Source organism: Phalangium opilio, unplaced genomic scaffold (assembly GCF_054372755.1).
Source record: "Phalangium opilio isolate 3A_F unplaced genomic scaffold, DU_Popi_V2 ptg000003l_1, whole genome shotgun sequence".
NCBI classification, from domain to species: domain Eukaryota; kingdom Metazoa; phylum Arthropoda; class Arachnida; order Opiliones; family Phalangiidae; genus Phalangium; species Phalangium opilio.
The window spans coordinates 9,950,290-9,970,171 of record NW_028324145.1 but is presented as its reverse complement, the minus strand read 5'-3'; the positions used below and the strand labels follow the sequence as shown (position 1 = coordinate 9,970,171).

The 19,882-nt window shown below is 33.9% G+C and overlaps 1 protein-coding gene across 2 annotated transcripts in view; it reads right to left on the bottom strand.

Annotated features, from left to right (window-relative positions):
• LOC149717701 (uncharacterized) overlaps positions 1–19,882 on the bottom strand; it is a 43,055-nt gene that overhangs the window by 9,432 nt on the left and 13,741 nt on the right. Inside the window, exons 1-7 of one of the 2 annotated variants that reach the window (XM_089840566.1) lie at positions 7,710–7,864; positions 2,964–3,192; positions 1,455–1,808; positions 1,255–1,378; positions 950–1,074; positions 219–592; positions 100–158 (exon numbers count right to left, since the gene is read on the bottom strand). In XM_089840566.1, coding sequence (XP_089696692.1) covers positions 100–158; positions 219–592; positions 950–1,074; positions 1,255–1,378; positions 1,455–1,808; positions 2,964–3,192; positions 7,710–7,712 — 1,268 coding nt within the window. In that variant the 5' untranslated portion in view covers positions 7,713–7,864. Of the gene's footprint in view, positions 1–99; positions 159–218; positions 593–949; positions 1,075–1,254; positions 1,379–1,454; positions 1,809–2,963; positions 3,193–7,709; positions 7,865–19,882 lie in introns of those variants that run through there. The other variant, XM_089840564.1, reaches the window with a different exon arrangement.

The following is a 19,882-nucleotide window of genomic DNA, read 5'->3' as shown; positions in this document are numbered from 1 at the left end:
TAGGCCTATCGCGTTACATAAGGGACATTGACCTAATTGAATTTATTGTGGCGCAAAGCCTAATCACTATGTATGAAAAAGTCAAAGATTAACACTTACTGTAGTCTTGTCACGTTAACGTTGATGAAGCCATTAGTGTCGTTGAAAACCTTCCTTAACTATTAAAAAACAATGTTTAGGCACTAATTTTAAGAAGAATTTTCGCCATCAGAACTTACTTCCGCCTCGAGTTCCGTTCGTAGGTTTTCGTACTGATCAGAGTTGGTCTCAGAGAGATTACGATTGACAACTGTCAGATCCCCTCTAAGAACGTATGGCACTATCACAGGCGCTTGAGTAGTGACTATTGGTAGTTGACTGACTAAATTGGGGGCGTTTGTGGCACTGGTTGGCTGTCGCGTAGCCGACAACAGAGTCGTTCTCCTTCTAGGAGAAATGGTTGTGACCTTAGGTCGGTCCGTCGTGGCGCTCGACGTTAGAGGTAGGACGGAGTCGTCGTGGCCCTGCATAGACACGGACGCTTGCGCCGGAAGTTCCAGCGTGGGACTAGACGCGGTAAACATCTCGGACTGTCCAACTGGCAATATTCCAGCTAAAACATTAATTACGAATATCCTTAGGACTAGTCGCGGTATCATATTGGACAAGGATTCATACGCAATCAGTACTAAGGTTTAAAATAAGTAGGCCTATTCTACATTTAAGACTGACATCAAAGGAAGAGTGAATAATATACGAATATAGGATGATTTTCGATAATGTCCAAGGTTAACGCGTATCCCTATGGCGCCTATTCTCGATGGCATTGTTTGTTTTAAATTCGCTATTGTTTGGATAATAGTTTATATTAAAATAAAGGGGGGGTGGGAAGGAAGTAACCCATATATATCCCTCGCGGCAGGTATATAATAAAGAATTTGCCAAACAAAGAGAGCGAAAATAAACTAACTGGCAGCCAGGACGCCAATGAGCACAGCTGCGGCCAGGACCGCCAACAAACAGCCGGATATGGCCACTTTTTTCCAACTACATCCTCCTTTCCTCTTCTCGTTCGTCAGGTAGAGCTTCTCGCCCCTGTTAAAACACAAACACACGCGTACTATTAGTGAACGCCCCCTTCTATTATTCAAAGTAAGGTTGGTGCAAACAAAAACCCGAAACCGACATCAAAACACGACCAAGAAACCACCCTCTCGTCCCCGCCGAAAAGTTAATTAAATTCAACATCACGTTTCCAGTAAATCGTAGACATACCTCAGGAACTTTTTATGCGTATTGGCTGGTATGAAGTACTCTTCCGATTTCTTTTGGGCCGTTTTTTCGCTCGTCAGTGGACTCGAAACGGGGACCCCGTCTTTGACTTTCCGTTGAGAGTTTTCTGGAATACGACACGCTTGTTTAAGTAATTGTACACAAAACAAGGGGTATATTAGATCAGACGTCGAGAAACGTACCGGAAACGGTCATAGTAGTTTCTTTCTCCCCTTTTTCTTTGATGTCTCCATTATGCAGGACACCGTTCATGGGAATGATAACGCTGACTGAGTTGTTCTTGTCATTGTGGCGTTGCGTTTTAGTCTTATTTTCTTCGTTCTTGGCTTCATTCTCCTTGTTATTGGCGGCTTCCTTTTTCTTGAGTCGAATACGCGCGCTGTGATGATTAAGGAGAGCGTCTTCGGGGACATCGATAATGCGAGGAGTCGAACCATTCTTGGTCGCCGTCGTCGTGACGGAATCGTTTAGAGTGGACACCCCTTTCAAATGGTCATCTTCGTTCACCAAATAGTTTGGATTGGGTGGTTCCTCTTCTAAAAGTAATTGAGATCAAAGTTACTTATCTCATTAGCGTCTTGAAGGAAACTTAATTTCAAATATAATTAATTCAAGTCCGTTTGGGTAAAGGAAGAGGATAGAGTAATTGAGTCTGATGGAGTCTGTTAAAGAGGGATGCCGATGACAACCTAATTTTTTTAACGCGGTTAGAAATCAGATCCTTCAGGTGCACTGAGAGATAAAACTCTCTTTTCCCATACGGCATATCCTTTTTGGGAATATTTGTAAAAAAAAAATATAACCATATATTCTCCTCAAGACCACATCCGTGTATGGTACCATACAATCCCCAAGAAGTGTGTATAAAAAATAATATATCATTTATAAAGAAGAAGAAGAAGAAGAAGAAGAAAAAATCATCCTCTACCGCAAACTTATTAACATCAAGGTCGGCGTACTAATAATACCCATGCCAACCAGAGTAAAGGGTAGAGTTAAAGGATGGAGTGGTGTTTAGCGTGTATGCAAGGATAGCCTGATTAATGTTTGTCCGTATTGAATACTGCGCTTGATATGATGGAATAGTTTGTAAGAGAGACACATTGAGGGGTTGGATTCATGAATGAGGGAAAGATTTGTGCATAAATTACGCACGAGTTAATTTACACATCCCTAAGTTTTAGTGTCGCGAAAATGGCTTATGGAATGGAGACAAGATCTTCAACGTCTTGTCACGTAGAACCAGAAGGGGATAATAGAAGAAGGATGACACTCTGTATCCTCTTAATACTTTAGTTATGTAACATGATTCTTCCCAGGCTCTGACCCTTTTCGTTTGCTCTCCTGCTCATCAAACTTCAGATGGGCATCGCACCGTGCTATTGTGAATTCTATAACTGTTTGGTACTAAATCCCCAGCAATCAACCCACAAACTTCTTCTTGGCGTGGGACAAAAATCCATCCACAAGAGCGCCTTGGCAAATAGTTAAGCGCTAATAAAGTAATGATGAGGGAACTATTTATCGCGTATATGATTCGGTTTAGTAAGAATCATGTTTCAATTACCCCGCTTTGTAGTACACTTTTCTCGAAGAGAAGTATTATACACTTCTGGTAGAACTTATTGTTACTCGACATTGACGTTCGAAGTGCGTAAGGTAAGAACGCTTGTGAAATATTCTTTACTTACTGGAGGGATTCTGTGTTTTGTTTGAGGTCAACTGGTCATCGCTGTCACCCAAAAAGGCCGGATTGACCGTCCCATTGCATAATTTATCTTCAGTATCGTTATGGTGTAGTTGCTGAGATTTTTTCGAAGACGATCTGCGATGATCTGATCGTTTAAATTCGCCATTTTCGGACACTCCATTGACCCCATTTGAAGTCAATTTAGTAGTAGAATCATTCATTTGAGAATCCTGTTAAGAGAAGAAAAAAAAAACACACCATAAGTTCACTAGCCCTTTAAATTGGTCAATAAATAAATATTGACACCAAAATACAAGTACACAAATATAAACAAGCAAAGTGTCACCAATCGCGAATAAACTGTTTGGTCGTTAACCCTTTTTAGAAATAAAAAAATACATAAAATAAAATTACGGAATAAATAAATATATGATAAATTATTCATTTTCCTAACTGATTTTTCTATTTATTTTTTTTTATTTTATCATTCATATTTATTAAAATTTAACGTTTTCTCTATATCTCTGTTGGATTCGTGGGCGTTTAAGTGTCTACTCAAAATAGGGCGTGAATTTTTTAATAGGTTTTATTTAGAGAGAGATAGAAAGAGAGAGCGCAAATGTATTAAAAACTGAATTTACTACCTCCATCTCAAAGAGAAGGGTTTTAGAGATATTCAAATTCCAAAATAAATTAAAAAAAATTTTTAAAAAAATTAAAAAGTAATATTTCAATTGAGAAAGTGCTTATTATATTTGTCAAAATATGTCCCCGCTGTTTAGGACAATAAATCAAATGAACCTAATTCAAACTGGTCCTTTAACATCGCCAAGAAAACTAAATTAATTCATAGTTTACCCCATAATCTTACCTAATCTCACATTAAATTGTTTTGTTATTGAAGAAATATTTTTGATTGTTCATAAAAACATTTTTTTTTGTTAAAAATGGACTATATAAGCAATGCACCGTTAAAAATGTACATTTGTAAAAAATTTAAGTTGTAATAATTAATATAATTAACTTATTACATTAGGCATGTCTATTTGATAAAAAAATATATTTAAAATAATATCACATTCACTATTATATCCTCTTTAGCTTTTTTAGAGTGATGTCCTACTTTTGAACTGCAGGTTTATTATATAAGGCCTATTTTTCTTTTTAAAAAATTCAACCTGTTGAGTGATAAGCAAGGTTATCTATCCGATGTCCGGATGACGATGGCACTGTACCAAACAAAAAGCTGCTTGCTTTTTTCTATTTTATTTTAAATTAAATTAATGATTGAAAAAAAGTTACTTAAATCAAGAGCGTGTGTTTAAAATGGGACACACAAATGAAATACTGCCAAAGTGAATTAAATATAACTTTTTAAGGGAAATTTAATTTAATTTAAATTAAAAAAGATGAATGAAGAAACCGTTAAAGCCCAGGCCAAACTTGAACCGTTTCGATAATTTTTATTTAATTGGTATTATACTATATTGAATTAGTTGAATATATATGTATATATAGATTATATCTCAATATTTTTAATATATTTCTATCTACGAGTTAATAATAATTAAATCCCATAAAAATCTCAAAACCCGAAAAAAAATGGTTCACCCCAAAAATAGCAATTATAAACTCGATTAAAATTATTTCCAAAACATAAAAAATTCAACTTTCTAATTACATCTTAATAACCTAAGCTAAATACCATCATCGAAGCGTAACTTAATTAATCAAAAACTAATTTAATTTAAATATGTTTATAAAAATTAAACTCGTCCCAAATATAACTACATCTAACAAACACACAAAAACTTAATTTCCAAGGTGTTTATTATTATTCTTTTAAATAACTAAAAATTTCCCTACATCCTAAACACGTGCTCAGCCAATAACCAAATTTAAAATTTGATTGAAATAAATGACATTGCCAGATATATTTATAAGTTTTTAAAATTGGAATAGTACCTTCTTTCTTTTTTATTTTAATATTAAATTTAAGATTATTTAAGAAAAAAAAAAGAATTAAAAACACCCCTTTCTGCTGAAACAGACCGGTTTGATAGCGAAAACCCTTCAGGGCATAGACCTTGTTCCGAAGAAAATGCAAGCCGATTTAAATGCAGATGAGTCAAAAAAGAAGGGTTTTTTCATCTTCTTCTTACTAGGTATATATTTAAGATACCTTACCACACAACTTCTTAAAATATATATTTTTGGTCCCGATTTTATTTTCTCTTTTTTTCAAGAGAATCATGCTCTCAGCCACCCCTTTCACACGCTTATCTTATCTCTAATGAAATATACATCAATGTCTGTACTAAAACAGACAAGGAGATTAATGTATTATCCTTTTTTTGATGAATAACCAAGGGGTGCATCTTGTTTCATATTCAGAAATTTAAAAAAGAAATAGAAAAAATGCCAAAAACCCTTTTTTTTAAAATATAAAAAAACTTTCTTAAAAGTTCTAGAGAAGCCAATGTTTATTGAGGTTACGGAAGATAGCAAAATAGCTAATTTGACTATAGGTACTGAGAATTCCGTGGGTGCTGCAATATTTCTGCAAATTAGTTGCAGACCCTGGAATGAATATAGCTAATAGGAATACATCATTATGCTTCCATATATCCCTTAATAATTTCAATGCTTGTTTTCTGGGCCGGGCTGCTTGAGTTACTCTGACGTATTTCTAGCTGTGATTTCATTGGATGGTATATAGCAAGGCGAAGTCCTCCTAGCCGCGAGCACGGTGCAAATCGCAGTGAGATAAATTATTCCCCAGGTAAAGTTCATCATACGTAATGATTAGTCTAGCTCCTCCCACAATATCCACCTAGATAACTTGAGTGAAAATGGAAGGCTACGCAATGATTCCAAGTACCTGTATGCATTCCGTATCACATTTCTACAATATTCGAACAGTTACCCACGGAATCTTCAGGATCTACGCTAAAAATTCAAGTGAACCTTTCTTGAAAATTATCCCTTCCCTTATTTTTTTTTCTAAAATTTCCATTTATTTCGAAACTTCACAAAAGCACGCAGCAACATCTCCCAAATTAAAATTTAAGTTAAAAAAAAAAAAAAAAACCACACACTGTAATTTCACCATTTAAGTAACTTACAAGGTAAGAAAGAATCTAAATAACAACAGCGTAACGGTATTTCCCTACGTATTCCTACCTCCTTCCCAGACTGCAATCTTTAATTATAATTCTCAAAAGTAAATAGTCAAATAATCACAAAAGTCGACGACTAAATTGGGGTGGATTACTAAATTTGCGATTATGTCACATGATGCATGTAGGACATCTTTTAATGTGCCTACGTAGAAAATGTGGGACAAACTCAATCATGGCAAAAAAAGAAAAAGAAACTTAACGTTAATGAAAAACCTTAAACGAATGTTATAATCGCGTAATTTATGCAATTTTCGCAATATGCCAATTAAAAAACATATAATTAACGTCGTCTTAAGTTAGAAGATGTACCCAGACTGAACGGAAAAAAGTTAATAATATGAAGAGACGTATGACATTCGCGCCGTTACAAAAATTGAATATTCATTATTTGACACTAAGAAAATAAAAAATATTAAACGCCAAGGAAGATGTTTCATTTTTTGGGGTCTGTAAAACATGTCCCATATATTTCTAATCAAAATAAATAATTTCTTATGAATAAAATAATTATTTTCTATCAAAAATAAATAAAATAAACTATTAAGTCATTTACTGGATTCAATTATCTTGTAATTAATTTGACGTTTATTACGAGGATAAAAACAAAAATACCTGAATCTAGACACAATAAAACGTAATAAATTGAGACCAATAAAAATAGAGTTTTAAATACGATTTCGAATTCGAAATGAGAGTGGGGAATTTTTGTTAAAGATATAGTCAATATATTACACTTGGGAACATTTTTATATCGTCACTATAACTTTCGTTTTTTAGCGACTTATTTTCCTTCTAATTTTATGTAAGACCATAAATTATAGACGAAAATATATTTTCTATTTGACCCCAATCACGACGTTAAAATAGTCCCCTAGACGACATAGACTTAACAGTGGGTACCTCAAATGAGTAATGAACTGAAAATCCATGGGCCCCATTTACATTAGACGGGATTTTTTTTTTTTAAATATATTTCTGTCTGGTATCCTTAAAACTATAAATATCTCTCTCTAACTGGGGTATCAATAAATGTCTAAAATATTAAATTATATTAGGAATTTTGAAAATGATGATTTGACAATAAATTTATGTGCAAATAAAATCAAATAAAACGTACCCCAAGAGGAAACGAAAATTGAGATATTAATTATGAAATTTTATACCCTCCGATTTTTAAATTTGCATATTTATTAGTTAAAGGGAAGGTGAATGATTGAGTAATATATTTTTTATAAATTAATTAAAGTATTCTAAGTTTAAGTTATAAATAAATAATATCTAGTTATAATTAATTGCCCTTTAGATTTTTAATTTAATTTAATTAAATAGCTTGAGTCTTATTTCCACCGCACGTAATCATCCTTTCTTAAAGATCTATGACGTGTACAGGGTGATTGATCCTATACCCCCTTTCAGGAACAACAAACTGTATCTCCGAAAAAGTGGCCCATGTTTCTTTGAACCCTAATTATAGTCAGGCTGATTTCTAACTTCGTTCATATTTAAAACCAACATTACTAATCACGTTACTAACAGACAGACGGATAATAAACGAGGCTACTTACCATTAATTTATCTTTAAATAAAGAGTACAGTATCCAACAAACAAACACCACTCACTCAAAGTTATTTTAAAACATTCATAACTACCAAATTTATTCACAAAAATTATTTAATTTCGAAGGCACCCCGACACTTAAGTCGACTGTTCTCTCCGCTTTCAAATAAAATTCTAACCATTATTTTGAGTTTTAACACAGCGTAAAGAGAAATAACCGTAGCTCTTTTGAAATTCCCCCTCCTCAATTCAATCGTGATGGGATAACGTCATATGTCCGTTTTTTTTTTTAATTCCAAGCCAGTGCGAGTCATAGACTTGTTTTTCAATAGTAACTTAATTTTTCCTTCAAACCGAATTTTCAAATTTCTTGGAAAAAAATTCATTGAGTAATTTTTAAAAATTAATATAGGTATTTTTAAATTTTTCAAAACGCCAGTTTATTTTATTTTTATTACTTTTTTTTATTTAGCGATTTCAAGGATAATATAAATTAGCATCCGTTTAATTGAATTTAATTTGATTAATTATTTTAAAAATTCTATTAGATGACCGGTTTTAACGGTCAATAATAGCGAGTGGAAAAAATAACAATAAGATTCCAAAGTTCATAACAGGTTGGTTATTTTAGGCGACTGAATAATTTGTTAACTAAGAAAAATAATTCGGAAAACTATATTCGAACTTTGAAACTTTCTACACCCAACCCACACGTCGATTTCAGTAAATTTTGCATAGTTTTCAGACTATGAGGATTAATACTATTTACACCAGTAGGCCAAGCTACTTGGTTGGCGGACAAGTAGACTGACCTCCTGGTGTAAATGGTATCAATTCTCTTACTATGAAAACTAAGTATAAAGAAAAATTAAAAATATACAAATTAATGAATTTTTTCGTTTGATTTTTTAAATCGCGTCCAAATGAGGTATGGAGTAAATTTATCGCAGTGATAATGAAATAACCCATTAATAGCTCTTACATTACAGATAGGTCTCCTTTAATATTACTCCATGCACGCTTACAGATTGCAACCATCCAATCCACTGTATCTTTTAAGTTTGTTCACGAGTTTAAAATTAATACAATAAAACGTGGAAATCAGAAAAATTATAGAGCTTTTCCCATGCCTTTCCCTCTATTAACTCAATTTAATTGAACGACTTATATATATACAGTAACCTTTCATCTTGAAATAAATAATTTGTAATGATACGTCGTATCGTATATGTATGAATATACAGGGTTAAGATGTCATAGAAGTTTCATTTTCGACTTAAAATCTATTTCCCAAAGAACATAGTCACCACACACACCCTGTATTTAAGTTACGAATGTATTAATACGCTCGAACAAATTTGGACATTGGAATCGTGGAACTGATCACGTATATTTTAAAATTTATTATGTTTCTGTTTTAGAAATACGCGTCATGCTTTTTTTTTTTGAAAAAAAAAATAAATTTTGAATATTTTCAAGACGTACGTATGTACGTAGATACGTAACTGAAAACCGTTTAAATAAAATAAAATATAATTTAAATGGGGCGTAATTCCATTTTGTTTGTGTCAAAAATCGAAATAAATTGTGAATAAATGAAGAGTTTAAAGGTGTCGTGTAAATACGGCCATGTTAATCCTACATAGAGGATGTTTATGAACATTTTGCTTAATTACTCGGGCCCTGATTATTGTAACCCCAAGTATTATGTATCGTTGGAAAGCTAAGAAATAGGGCTATAACATACTCAAAGGACTTTCCCGTATCTCTTATAGGACCAGAGTTAAAAGGTATCGTGTAATTAAGACCATGTTAATCCTACGGAGAGGACGTTTATGAACATTTGGCTTAATTACTCGACTCGGACCAAGTGGAGGTGGCGTAAGGAGTCCAAGTTTTCGAATTCAGGAAGGCAGATAAAGATTTAGACATAATTTAGATCACGTGAATATATATATATATATATATATATATATATATATATATATATATATATCAAAGTTCCAATCAAATAACACCATGCAGGAGGATTATATCATTTTCAATTACAGTCTACGATTTAAAAATAAAACGATTCGTGTAAATGTACTTTGACAAAGCAGCATCATTTTTCGGATTCAAAGTTCGGAAGAAAACGTCACCCACTCTCGCGAGCTGTTTATTCAGTTCCTGTCGCCATGCTGCATTGTGAAATTTAACAGACAGTGGGTGTCTACCCAGAAATACGATCTACACTTGGTTAGGACATTAATTAAAACGACAAAAATATATATATTTTAAAATCGGGGGAAATGTATGGCGGGGAAAGATGATCAAATTACTACATATTTTCAGGAAGAAATCCCGCTGCGAGGAAAAAGGAAGCATTGATGATTGTTTTTTTAATTGGATAACGGCACCTTAGCGCAATTGGGAGTATTAAAACTTATGGAAAGATACTATGGGCTGCCATTGCCGCAATCATCTTAAAGAAACACTTTACGATTTTAGCCTAAATACATACAGGGTGTTTCTGAAAAGTCCATCACAAATTAAGGGGCGTGTTTATGGGACCAAACTGAGCGGAAAGTACCAAAGAACATGGGGTGTACAACATTTTGTTACGGAGATATGGCCTTCCAAACATTCGCCCCTAAAACAAGGAAATATCCAAAAATGAGGAGTAACACTTAAGACCGACTAACCAGCTTGTTTAAAATTACTAGACAATTTCAATAGCCTTTAATCGAACAATTGATTTCTACCTTTACTAATCAGAAGCGTATAAATGAGTAGAAGTATGCCTACGGTGGTAATGTAAAATTAATCCCAAGTGACATGATGTTTCAAGATCTTCCCAGCACCAAGTAAAATGGTTCTGATTGAAGGGACTTTTATTAGCACAGCGTAAACAACGTTATTTTCAGGAATTAGTCCAAATGTCCACGGGCGGCATTACAAAAACGAGGCAGTCTTTCGAATGATACTTGGACATGTTGGAAGATCCCTGGCTTGTTCCTGTTATCTCAAACCGTAAAAAGCTACGCAAATCTTCATCATCACGGACAACACTCTTGTACGTTAGGTATGACCTTGAGAAAACCTAAAAGGACATCTCGAATGTATTTGAAAAACCCATCTCCAATTAAGGGGCGTGTTGTTTGTTTCCAACAGAGTAAACTCGCCCAGAGAACAATTACAATGCAGAGCCACGTTTCGGCGTTAATGGCCCACAAAGGTGGTCCCAAACAAAAGAACAAACTTTAATTTGTTTCGTTCAGTAAGTATTTCATGTGTCATAGATAAAACGCCATGATTAATGCACAAAGAAAATGTTATTGACAAGTTTTCGGACCGCGATGCTGAAATGTGGTGGTGCACCATCGTGCATGAACCACATTCTGTTTATTAAACCTAAGGGTACGTCTTCGAGTAGTTCTGGTAAATCGTCCCGTAAGAACTACAAGTAAGCCACACCGTTTAACCTGGGCTCTAGGAAATATGACTAATTCCTGAAAATAACGTTGTTTACGCTGTGCTAATAAAAGTCCCTTCAATCAGAACCATTTTACTTGGTGCTGGGAAGATCTTGAAACATCATGTCACTTGGGATTAATTTTACATTACCACCGTAGGCATACTTCTACTCATTTATACGCTTCTGATTAGTAAAGGTAGAAATCAATTGTTCGATTAAAGGCTATTGAAATTGTCTAGTAATTTTAAACAAGCTGGTTAGTCGGTCTTAAGTGTTACTCCTCATTTTTGGATATTTCCTTGTTTTAGGGGCGAATGTTTGGAAGGCCATATCTCCGTAACAAAATGTTGTACACCCCATGTTCTTTGGTACTTTACGCTCAGTTTGGTCCCATAAACACGCCCCTTAATTTGTGATGGACTTTTCAGAAACACCCTGTATAGTTTTCAGACAAGGAGGATTGGTATCATTTACAATGCAGGAGGCGAGGCTACTTGGTATTGCACTTTGTCCATCAAGTAGCCTGGCATCCAGGTGTAAATGGTATCAATTCTCTATGGATAACAATTTTTATTTTTAACTCTTCCTTTTAACTCTATTTGGTGCAACAAAAAAAATTAGAACTTTCTCCAGTCGATTCTAGCGAATGATTGAGAAATTTCGAATTTCTAGAATAAACATTTTTCTCAAAATTCAATAGCCAAACGTTCTAAATACTATAGAAAATGTATGTCAGGAGTGGGTACTAATGCCTGATAGTGAATTAAAGTCGGTAAACATAAGGTAGGTACGAGTGAAATTGAAACCAAGCTGTTAATCGGGTTAAGCGTACAGTACGATCTTGAAACTTGATTTTTGGGGTCTCTAGCGCCCATAGATGAAAAAGTTTTTCAAAAAAATTTCAAGATCGCTTTCGATAATTTTTCAAAAATACTCGATTACCATCCAATATCATTAGGAAAGTTCAGTAGCGTCAAACCCATTGACATGTCTACTAGTACCCACCTAATACGAATTAGTCTAAGTAGAATTCTAAAACCGACACACACTGACAGATAAGTTCGTGTAGGAATTTTGCTGGCGACGAAAAATTAAATAAAATCCTTTCGAGATATCGTTTTTAATCGAGAAGCAGAATAATTCATACCAACAGGTCCAGGATTCCAGTACCACATTTTTTTCAAAGCCTTAATAAAGCCCTAGGCGAATTTTTTCACGCGTCACACACAATTTTAAACGAGAGACGTATACATATTGGACCACAAATGATATTAAAAATATAAGTATATACCGTCGGTATAATTTAAAGAATCAATTATAGGGTGGTTTAATTACGAGATAAACTTTTATTTTCAAAGAAGTCGTTTCGTTAATCTTTTTCCATCGAAATTCATGGGATTTAAATTTACAAACTTCTTTACTTGGAAAATGATTTCCTTGTTAGAAATACCTGGTATGGGATGAAATTATTTTGATATTTTTTACATGAATTATGCTTGCAGGTATATATTTAATTCTTTATTATTTTAAAATAATTTTTAACCAGGTAAACAATTGAACCTTAGAAGAGATAGGATAGTTTCCTCATGAATGTAATTTTAAAGACCTAATCTTAAATCTAATTCCGAACGATTGGAGTGTTTTCTGGACGTCCCTCTTTAATTAAGTAAGAAAATTATTTAAGACGGTGCTAATTTAATTTAGGGGTCATCAGTAAAACACGCATTCCAATCACAACTCGTTTAGGATAGAATTTGTGGCAAAAGTCATAGAACTATATCAAATTCTACACTCAAAATTGATTTTCCATAGAACCATCCCACTGAACTTCGGTAATCCTATAATTATCCTTTTTGGAACACTACATGGAAGATTAATACCATTTACACCAGAAGGTACACTGTACACTTAGCCCGACCTCCTGGTGTAACTGGTATGAATCCTCCATGTGTGTAAACTATCTATTTATTAGGCTATATTATTTCGCAATTATCATATAATAATAATAAAAAAAGTATCTTTATGGGTCACGTGTAACGGTGTAAGGCTTGACTAAATAGGAAACAACTCAATTTATTTTACATATAAAGGTCATTTAAAGGTTTCATAATTTACATAATTTTAAGTAAATTTAGGGTTTACTCGCTAACGAAATCCATCAGTATATATCGGTATAATATATACATACATTAAGAATGGCCGCTTATTTCTTAATCCACCAAAGCCTATCCTGTAATTTAGTAACCTTGAAATCGTCACGATAATACGAGTTTTATTGGTAATGGATAATACACCAAGCAGCTTCCTCCACCTCCCCTTATTTAAACCTTCAAAGGACGTTTCAATCCTTAACTACGTCGTAGTAGACCAGAATATCCCGAAACGTATTGTAGGCCTAGATAATTACCTGTTTTAAGAATGACGTCTCTCAATTTCATAGCTTAATTTCGGTAGGTAAATCGAATTGTTTTTAAATTTTAATTTGGCAATAAACTATTACATTAATTACTTGTGTGGAAACCAATTAACCACAGGGACGGTAGGGGAGGCCCTTTAAGCGCTATAAACTAATTTACCCCAGAGGTTTTCTCTTAAATTTAATCTTAAAACATATTTTTCTCATTTATTGACCAAAAACCAATCAATCTCTCTTGGAAAATCACCCATACTTTTCTCTATTTCGCACCATGGGGTTAAATCCCATCATGAGTCATGAAGAGTGCTAAACAAAATTCCTCGAAAAACTTTCCACTGTCACTGGATTGCCTCTTCCTAACCTCTATAGAAGGGGTGAAGGAGTAATACACAAAACATTCGAGGGGGACTAACAATACTGAACCAATACTGCAGTGACATGTCCCCCTGTGTCCCCAACTTGCCATTGTACTCGGGAATAGTCAATGGCTAAGAGTTCTAAATGAGAACTGATTTTTGAAGGAGCCTATATTAGTCACTGATTCAACCTGCACTAAAGGTTACTGGGAACCATGAACTAAAGCTGAGTAAGAATCTGGGTACGAATTTTTTAACCTTTTTGATGAAAAATAAGTATTGCAAACCATTGGCACTAGTTATGCAAATTTAAATCGACCTATTTTCTAAGCTATTCAATTCTTAAATCATTTTACAAAGCGCTCGAAACATTGGACAGATTAAATATTATTAAAACAAGTTAAAAATTAAATTTAAAAAATGGTCTCGCGCTGTACAAGAAAATTCGCCCACACCTAAACTAAATTACTCCAGTAACGGTTCAAGGGCAGTTTAAACCAACTAATTTCACTAATACGAAGTTTAACGTCTTGTACCAATCCGCCACAACCTTTCCTTCAACGCAAACTACCGTTGAACGAGACTACAGTAACAGTGTAGTACAACAATCACGATTAGCGTATATAAAACTACTTAAAAATCTAAAATCGCTCAATAATAGAAGAAAAAAAATTAAAAATTACTTTCAAGAATTTCAAATTTCAGGGCGGTTCCAGCTAGCATTCTCCAGCTGGAGAAAAGTATTTGAAACTTTAAAATGAAAAAAAAAATGCAAAGAAACTAACCTTAACTCTCATTATGCAAAACAAGTTCTACGAAAATAATTTTTAAAATTTAAAAAAAAAATGTGTTCGAAACGTCATATTTCTTTGAATGAGAAATTAACAATTATCTTGAGATTTGTTACTAGGTTACCTTATAAATCTAGAACCTCTGTCCTTCTGTACTAAAACCTTTTTAATAAAACTTCATGGAAAGGTCAAATTTTCACGAAAGAGAAATTAAGGCTAGTACTCAAAATATGATCAAACTAAACGATATTTAGCCCTAAACATCAATTAAAAACCCCTCCCAATTTTTACATCATCAAGATAAAAGAAGGGTAGGGGATATTTATTCCCATATCAAGGTTTTATCACGAATTGTTACGTTATTGGACGCAAGGTAAGTCTAAGAAATGATAAAATGAAAATAACCAGCACCGATTTATTAAATCAAGAAGTGATATCTAGTTTATTAGGGAGAAGGTATAAATCGCCACATTTCCAGCTTTATCTCCAGTCCAAACGTAGGTCCGGAGTTAATCCCCGCCTCTAAATTACAAACAGCATCTCATTGGTTCTTGAAAACTAACATCAGCACGAGGCGAATGACGAAAATTACGTATTTTCCGACTGAGGAGAGGAGCCGAAATAGCCCGGCCTCCTTTTACGTCCCCCCTTGTATTTTGAAAGGGGGACTGGGACTATGGCGCGCGAATACTTAGGCATCTTAACCTTCTCCCTAATAAATTAGATATCGCTTCTTGTTAAATAAAAAAGGAAAATGATAAGCAAAATAAACCCCATTCACTGTGGAAATAGAAATTCTTTAAAATTCAAACTGCTTCTTAGATCTTGGTTAGTTAGGCTTAAGAAGATAATGATATACTGTTCCTAGACAAGTATATATCTATCACTTCCCTAAACAGGTGCGTTCGTTCTGAAATTCTAAATTGTTTCGAGGGTTTTTTTTTAGCAGACGCCACTCTGGAGTCGAACAAAACCTCCAAAGTAATTTCCTAGTATTTAACATATTTATGTTACAAGGTGTGTCTGTTACTATAGTTTCCCGCATTTTTCCGTTTTCTTCATTAGGCTTAGCGGTTTTCGTTAAAATTCCCCTTAAATATGATAATTTTTTAATTAATAAATAAATTTTCCAAAATATTTAGAAAATTTTCGTCCGAGTCACTTTGATTACGCAAGAATTAAAAAGAAAATCAGGATAAAAAGGGTTTTTTAAAATAATAATTCAGGGGCAAAATTATCATGGTAAACACGGGTTTAATTGCGCAATTAAATGAACTATTGTTTGAGATTTATTTATAGGCATATGGAAACCGATTTAACCATCCGGAAATTACGACGACGAGCTCAAATGGCACGCGATGGAATTTTAAATTACGACCGAGGACCCTGACACCGACAAAGATTTGACAATGAGGGACATAATTTATTGAACGATTATCAAAATAACAAATAGCCAGGATTATTATTATTGTACAGGGATTAGTCAACTAGTACCCAACAAGGTTTTTATATTGATGCAACGGAGATTATCTTGGATTAGGGTTAACCATAGAGTCAAGATCAATGGACGTCGAGGTCAAAATGAAGGTTGATAAATGACATTTAACATGAATAAGGAATACGTGGATTTCATCTTGGAAAAATCAAGTAGCCATATAACCCATACTACTATCTGATTGAAGATAAGGGGAAGGGCTTAAAACGTTGCTCCTCTTTCCTCGCTTTTAATTGGATATTGACGTATATGGGACAGACCGTGGTTTAGTCGTTCAAACCAAGCAAAGGGAACCTTTTTACGTGATTCGGCAAGGGTCATCGAGGGAGGGGGTCAATTGGGTCAGTTTTTTTCCGGGGCCCGTACTTTTTAGGGGGCAAGGGCCACCTGTAGGGCTCTCTTAATGGGGCCCACGATTATGTCACTTTCCCGGGGGCCCGCAAACTCTCTGGACGGCACCGAATAACTCGGGTTCAACGCACATATAAGGCTAGCTACGTCAATATAACGTGACTTCTAAGTTCAAATACATTATGCATGGCGTCAGGGGTGACGTCCTCCCCTTTAATTCAAGCAGAAAGGTACACAAAATGACAGTCTGTTAAAGATTCCAAGTGGAAGAAATCTACCGCTTGATTTTAGACCAAAAAAAATAATATCACATTTTTCTTAACTAACTAATAAAAAACAAAACAGTGTTGAATCACTAAACAAATTTAAATATCGTTTTGTTTCCTATATCCATTCGGGTGAATTATTATTGCATTGCAATTTAAACAACAAAAGGAAGAACCATCAGTGGGTGTCCTCGAACGAAGCCGGCGTGTATATTATAATGACGCCATGATATTCTGTTTTTCCGGCGGAAAAACTAAAGGAAGAAGAGACATCACCCAAAAACGATTACGGCAGCGTCACATTATCATATTTATTTATTTATTTTCCCGTATCACGAGCGCCATAAAAACCAGTTCTTCTTCCATTCGCGTTTATGTTTGTGTCGTTTCGAATTAAATGAAATTATTGAAATTAGTTATTTCTTTGAAATTTGAATGAAAAATTCTCGCCTCTATTCATTGTGTAAGAAGAATTAAGAAGACTCTGGGCGCTCATCCGAATAAACGAAAAATAATAACGATTTCGTAAGAACCAGGAATACATACAGTTAACGGGAATAATTTTTCCCTTGTTTATCTCTACGAGGAGTTTGTGGGTCGGGCTTAAGAACTTGCTTATCCAATACGAGTCATAATTCTGGCCTACGTTTTTCTAAATACTTAAAAACTCCCTAATAACTTTGATGTACGCAAGTACAAATCCTTCGGAATAATTTACTTTTAATATTGTTATTAACATTAAAATTATTTAAATCCTGAAGAAGATGGATAATTTAGAAAATGCACGATAATTTACGCAACTCTGTGATGGAATACCAGAGTTTTGAGAAAAATATATTTTGAAAGGGTTATTATTAAAGAGGAACATTACGTTACGTTGCCAAATTATTATTCCATACGGGTTATTTAAATTAATTTCATTTAATTAATTCCCTCTATAGTCTTAGAGCGGCTTGTAAGGGACAAAAATTTAAATACAGCACAATTTAGTTTACAAAATGAATTCCAAATGAAGAATTATAACTTTGAGTTTCACTCTCTCTTTAAATAAAATTATCTCTCAGCTCTTGGATCATGCTCATCTTCACCTACATAAGGTATACATTAAAATGATGAGGGGATCGAAATATACCAATCATTTAAAATAAAGAATTAAATGCGTTTCACTCTCCCTTTAAATAGAATTATCTCCCAGCTCTTGGATGATGGTCATCTTCGCTTTAAAATGATGAGGGAATATAATGAAAAAGACCAAAAGGAAGAGCGGGATGAAAACCTGCCATCCCCTTATCATCATTTTCATTTTAATTTTCCAGAAGAAAGCAACTAAGCGTGACCATCTTCGAAATGTGTTTAAAATTCAGGTAAGGCGAGATAATCTTTAGGTAAAATTAAAGAAATCCCAGAGTAAAAAAGAGAGAGAGAGTATAGTGGAACCAATTATAGCATTTATGATAAAACAAAAAAAAAATTCAAAGAATATTTTCTAAAAGTTAGTCAAGCTAGCCAAAAATGGTAATTTTTCTTTTTTCAAGTAAATCTTTTGTTTGAGAGAAAGATGATGGAGAAACGCATCTTTTCTTAGCCAAATTTTTAATTGATTATTTTTATCTCGTACTAACTAAACGGATATGAGATTCGCCAACTGCTACACGCCCCCCTCAATTAACAACTCATATTGAGACAAGTTGGTGGTGTCGGACAGTTATTTAAATTTATGCAATAACAGTTAGTTTAGGAAGGGAAGGTTTTTCTGTTGTTGTTTTTTTAAACGAAGTGTCCGGGGTCTTGTACATTGTACCTTTACAGTTGCACCCACCTATTCATTATGGGGGGGGGGTCAATTATCGAAGATCATTCGTCATAATTCTTAAAGAGTTAACTGTCAATAAATAATAATAAAAAAATAAAATAATTTTCTCTGTCTTTTGCTGGAAAAAATTACAACTTCGAACCTGATTTTCCGTAAATAAATAAATTACTAAGACTAGTTTCTACGCAGTTAACCAAAACTTGTTTATAGTCAGTAAATATTTACAGCCAAGCTAGCTGTTGAAATACGTACGTTAAGGAACAATTTATGTTTCGACAAATATAAAACTATATTCTTAACTCTTAAAAAACAGTTACCATAGCAACTAAAAATTGAGAGATTTATTAAGCCTAACTAATAGTTTTAAAAACCCCCAAAAAATTATCCCACGGTTTTGGTTTTTATCATATATTTTGTTGCGAATTTACGTCTATTTTTTGTCACACTCGACAGAAAATGAACGCCTGGATAACTAAGAATTAGGTAATGTCTTGGTACATGAGAAAGTAACGAAAAATAATTAATAAAAGAAAGAAAATTCAACAAAAAATAAAAATTCCCTGAAAATAAATATCGGTTAGGCTTAAAACGGAAGGAACTATCTATTTTGAAAACAAAGTGAAAGTGACCGTGAAACAGTCGAGTGTGTAAAAGCTTTTCCCATCATGCACCTGGCTAGTGGTTTGAATCATCCGTTAAGAAAACATTTTAGAGGGCCTCATTCTCTTTATATTCTTAAAGATTAAAATCACGCTTGAAGTTAAGAAAGTCCGAAAAATCACTATTCCATATCCTCAAGAACCGTTTAAATATTATGTAAAACGGAAATCGTTAATTTAAGCTTAGAGTCAAAAGTTTCAAAGAAGTTCTAAAAAGGGGCCCTACGTTTTCCCTCAAAATGGCGGAGAATTGTATATTGGAAGGGCAAGAGGGAGGAGGGGAACCACCTTGATTGGCTAAGCGACCCTGAGGTTCAATTACTTATCACAAATTTCAGTGAAACGTAACAAAAAAATCATGGAATCACTCCGCCAATCGGTTAATTGAAAAACCAGTAATATTCCCTTTAATGAATGAAGACGTTTGCTCAAGTTTCTTCGTAAAATTTCAGAAATTCCTTTTCTTTGAAAAGTTCACAACCAAAATAAAATACCAAAAAGAAAAAAGAAAAAATATCAAAAACAGTTTGACCTAATGACCTCAATACGATCGTATCTCTTTCTTGAGCAAACTAT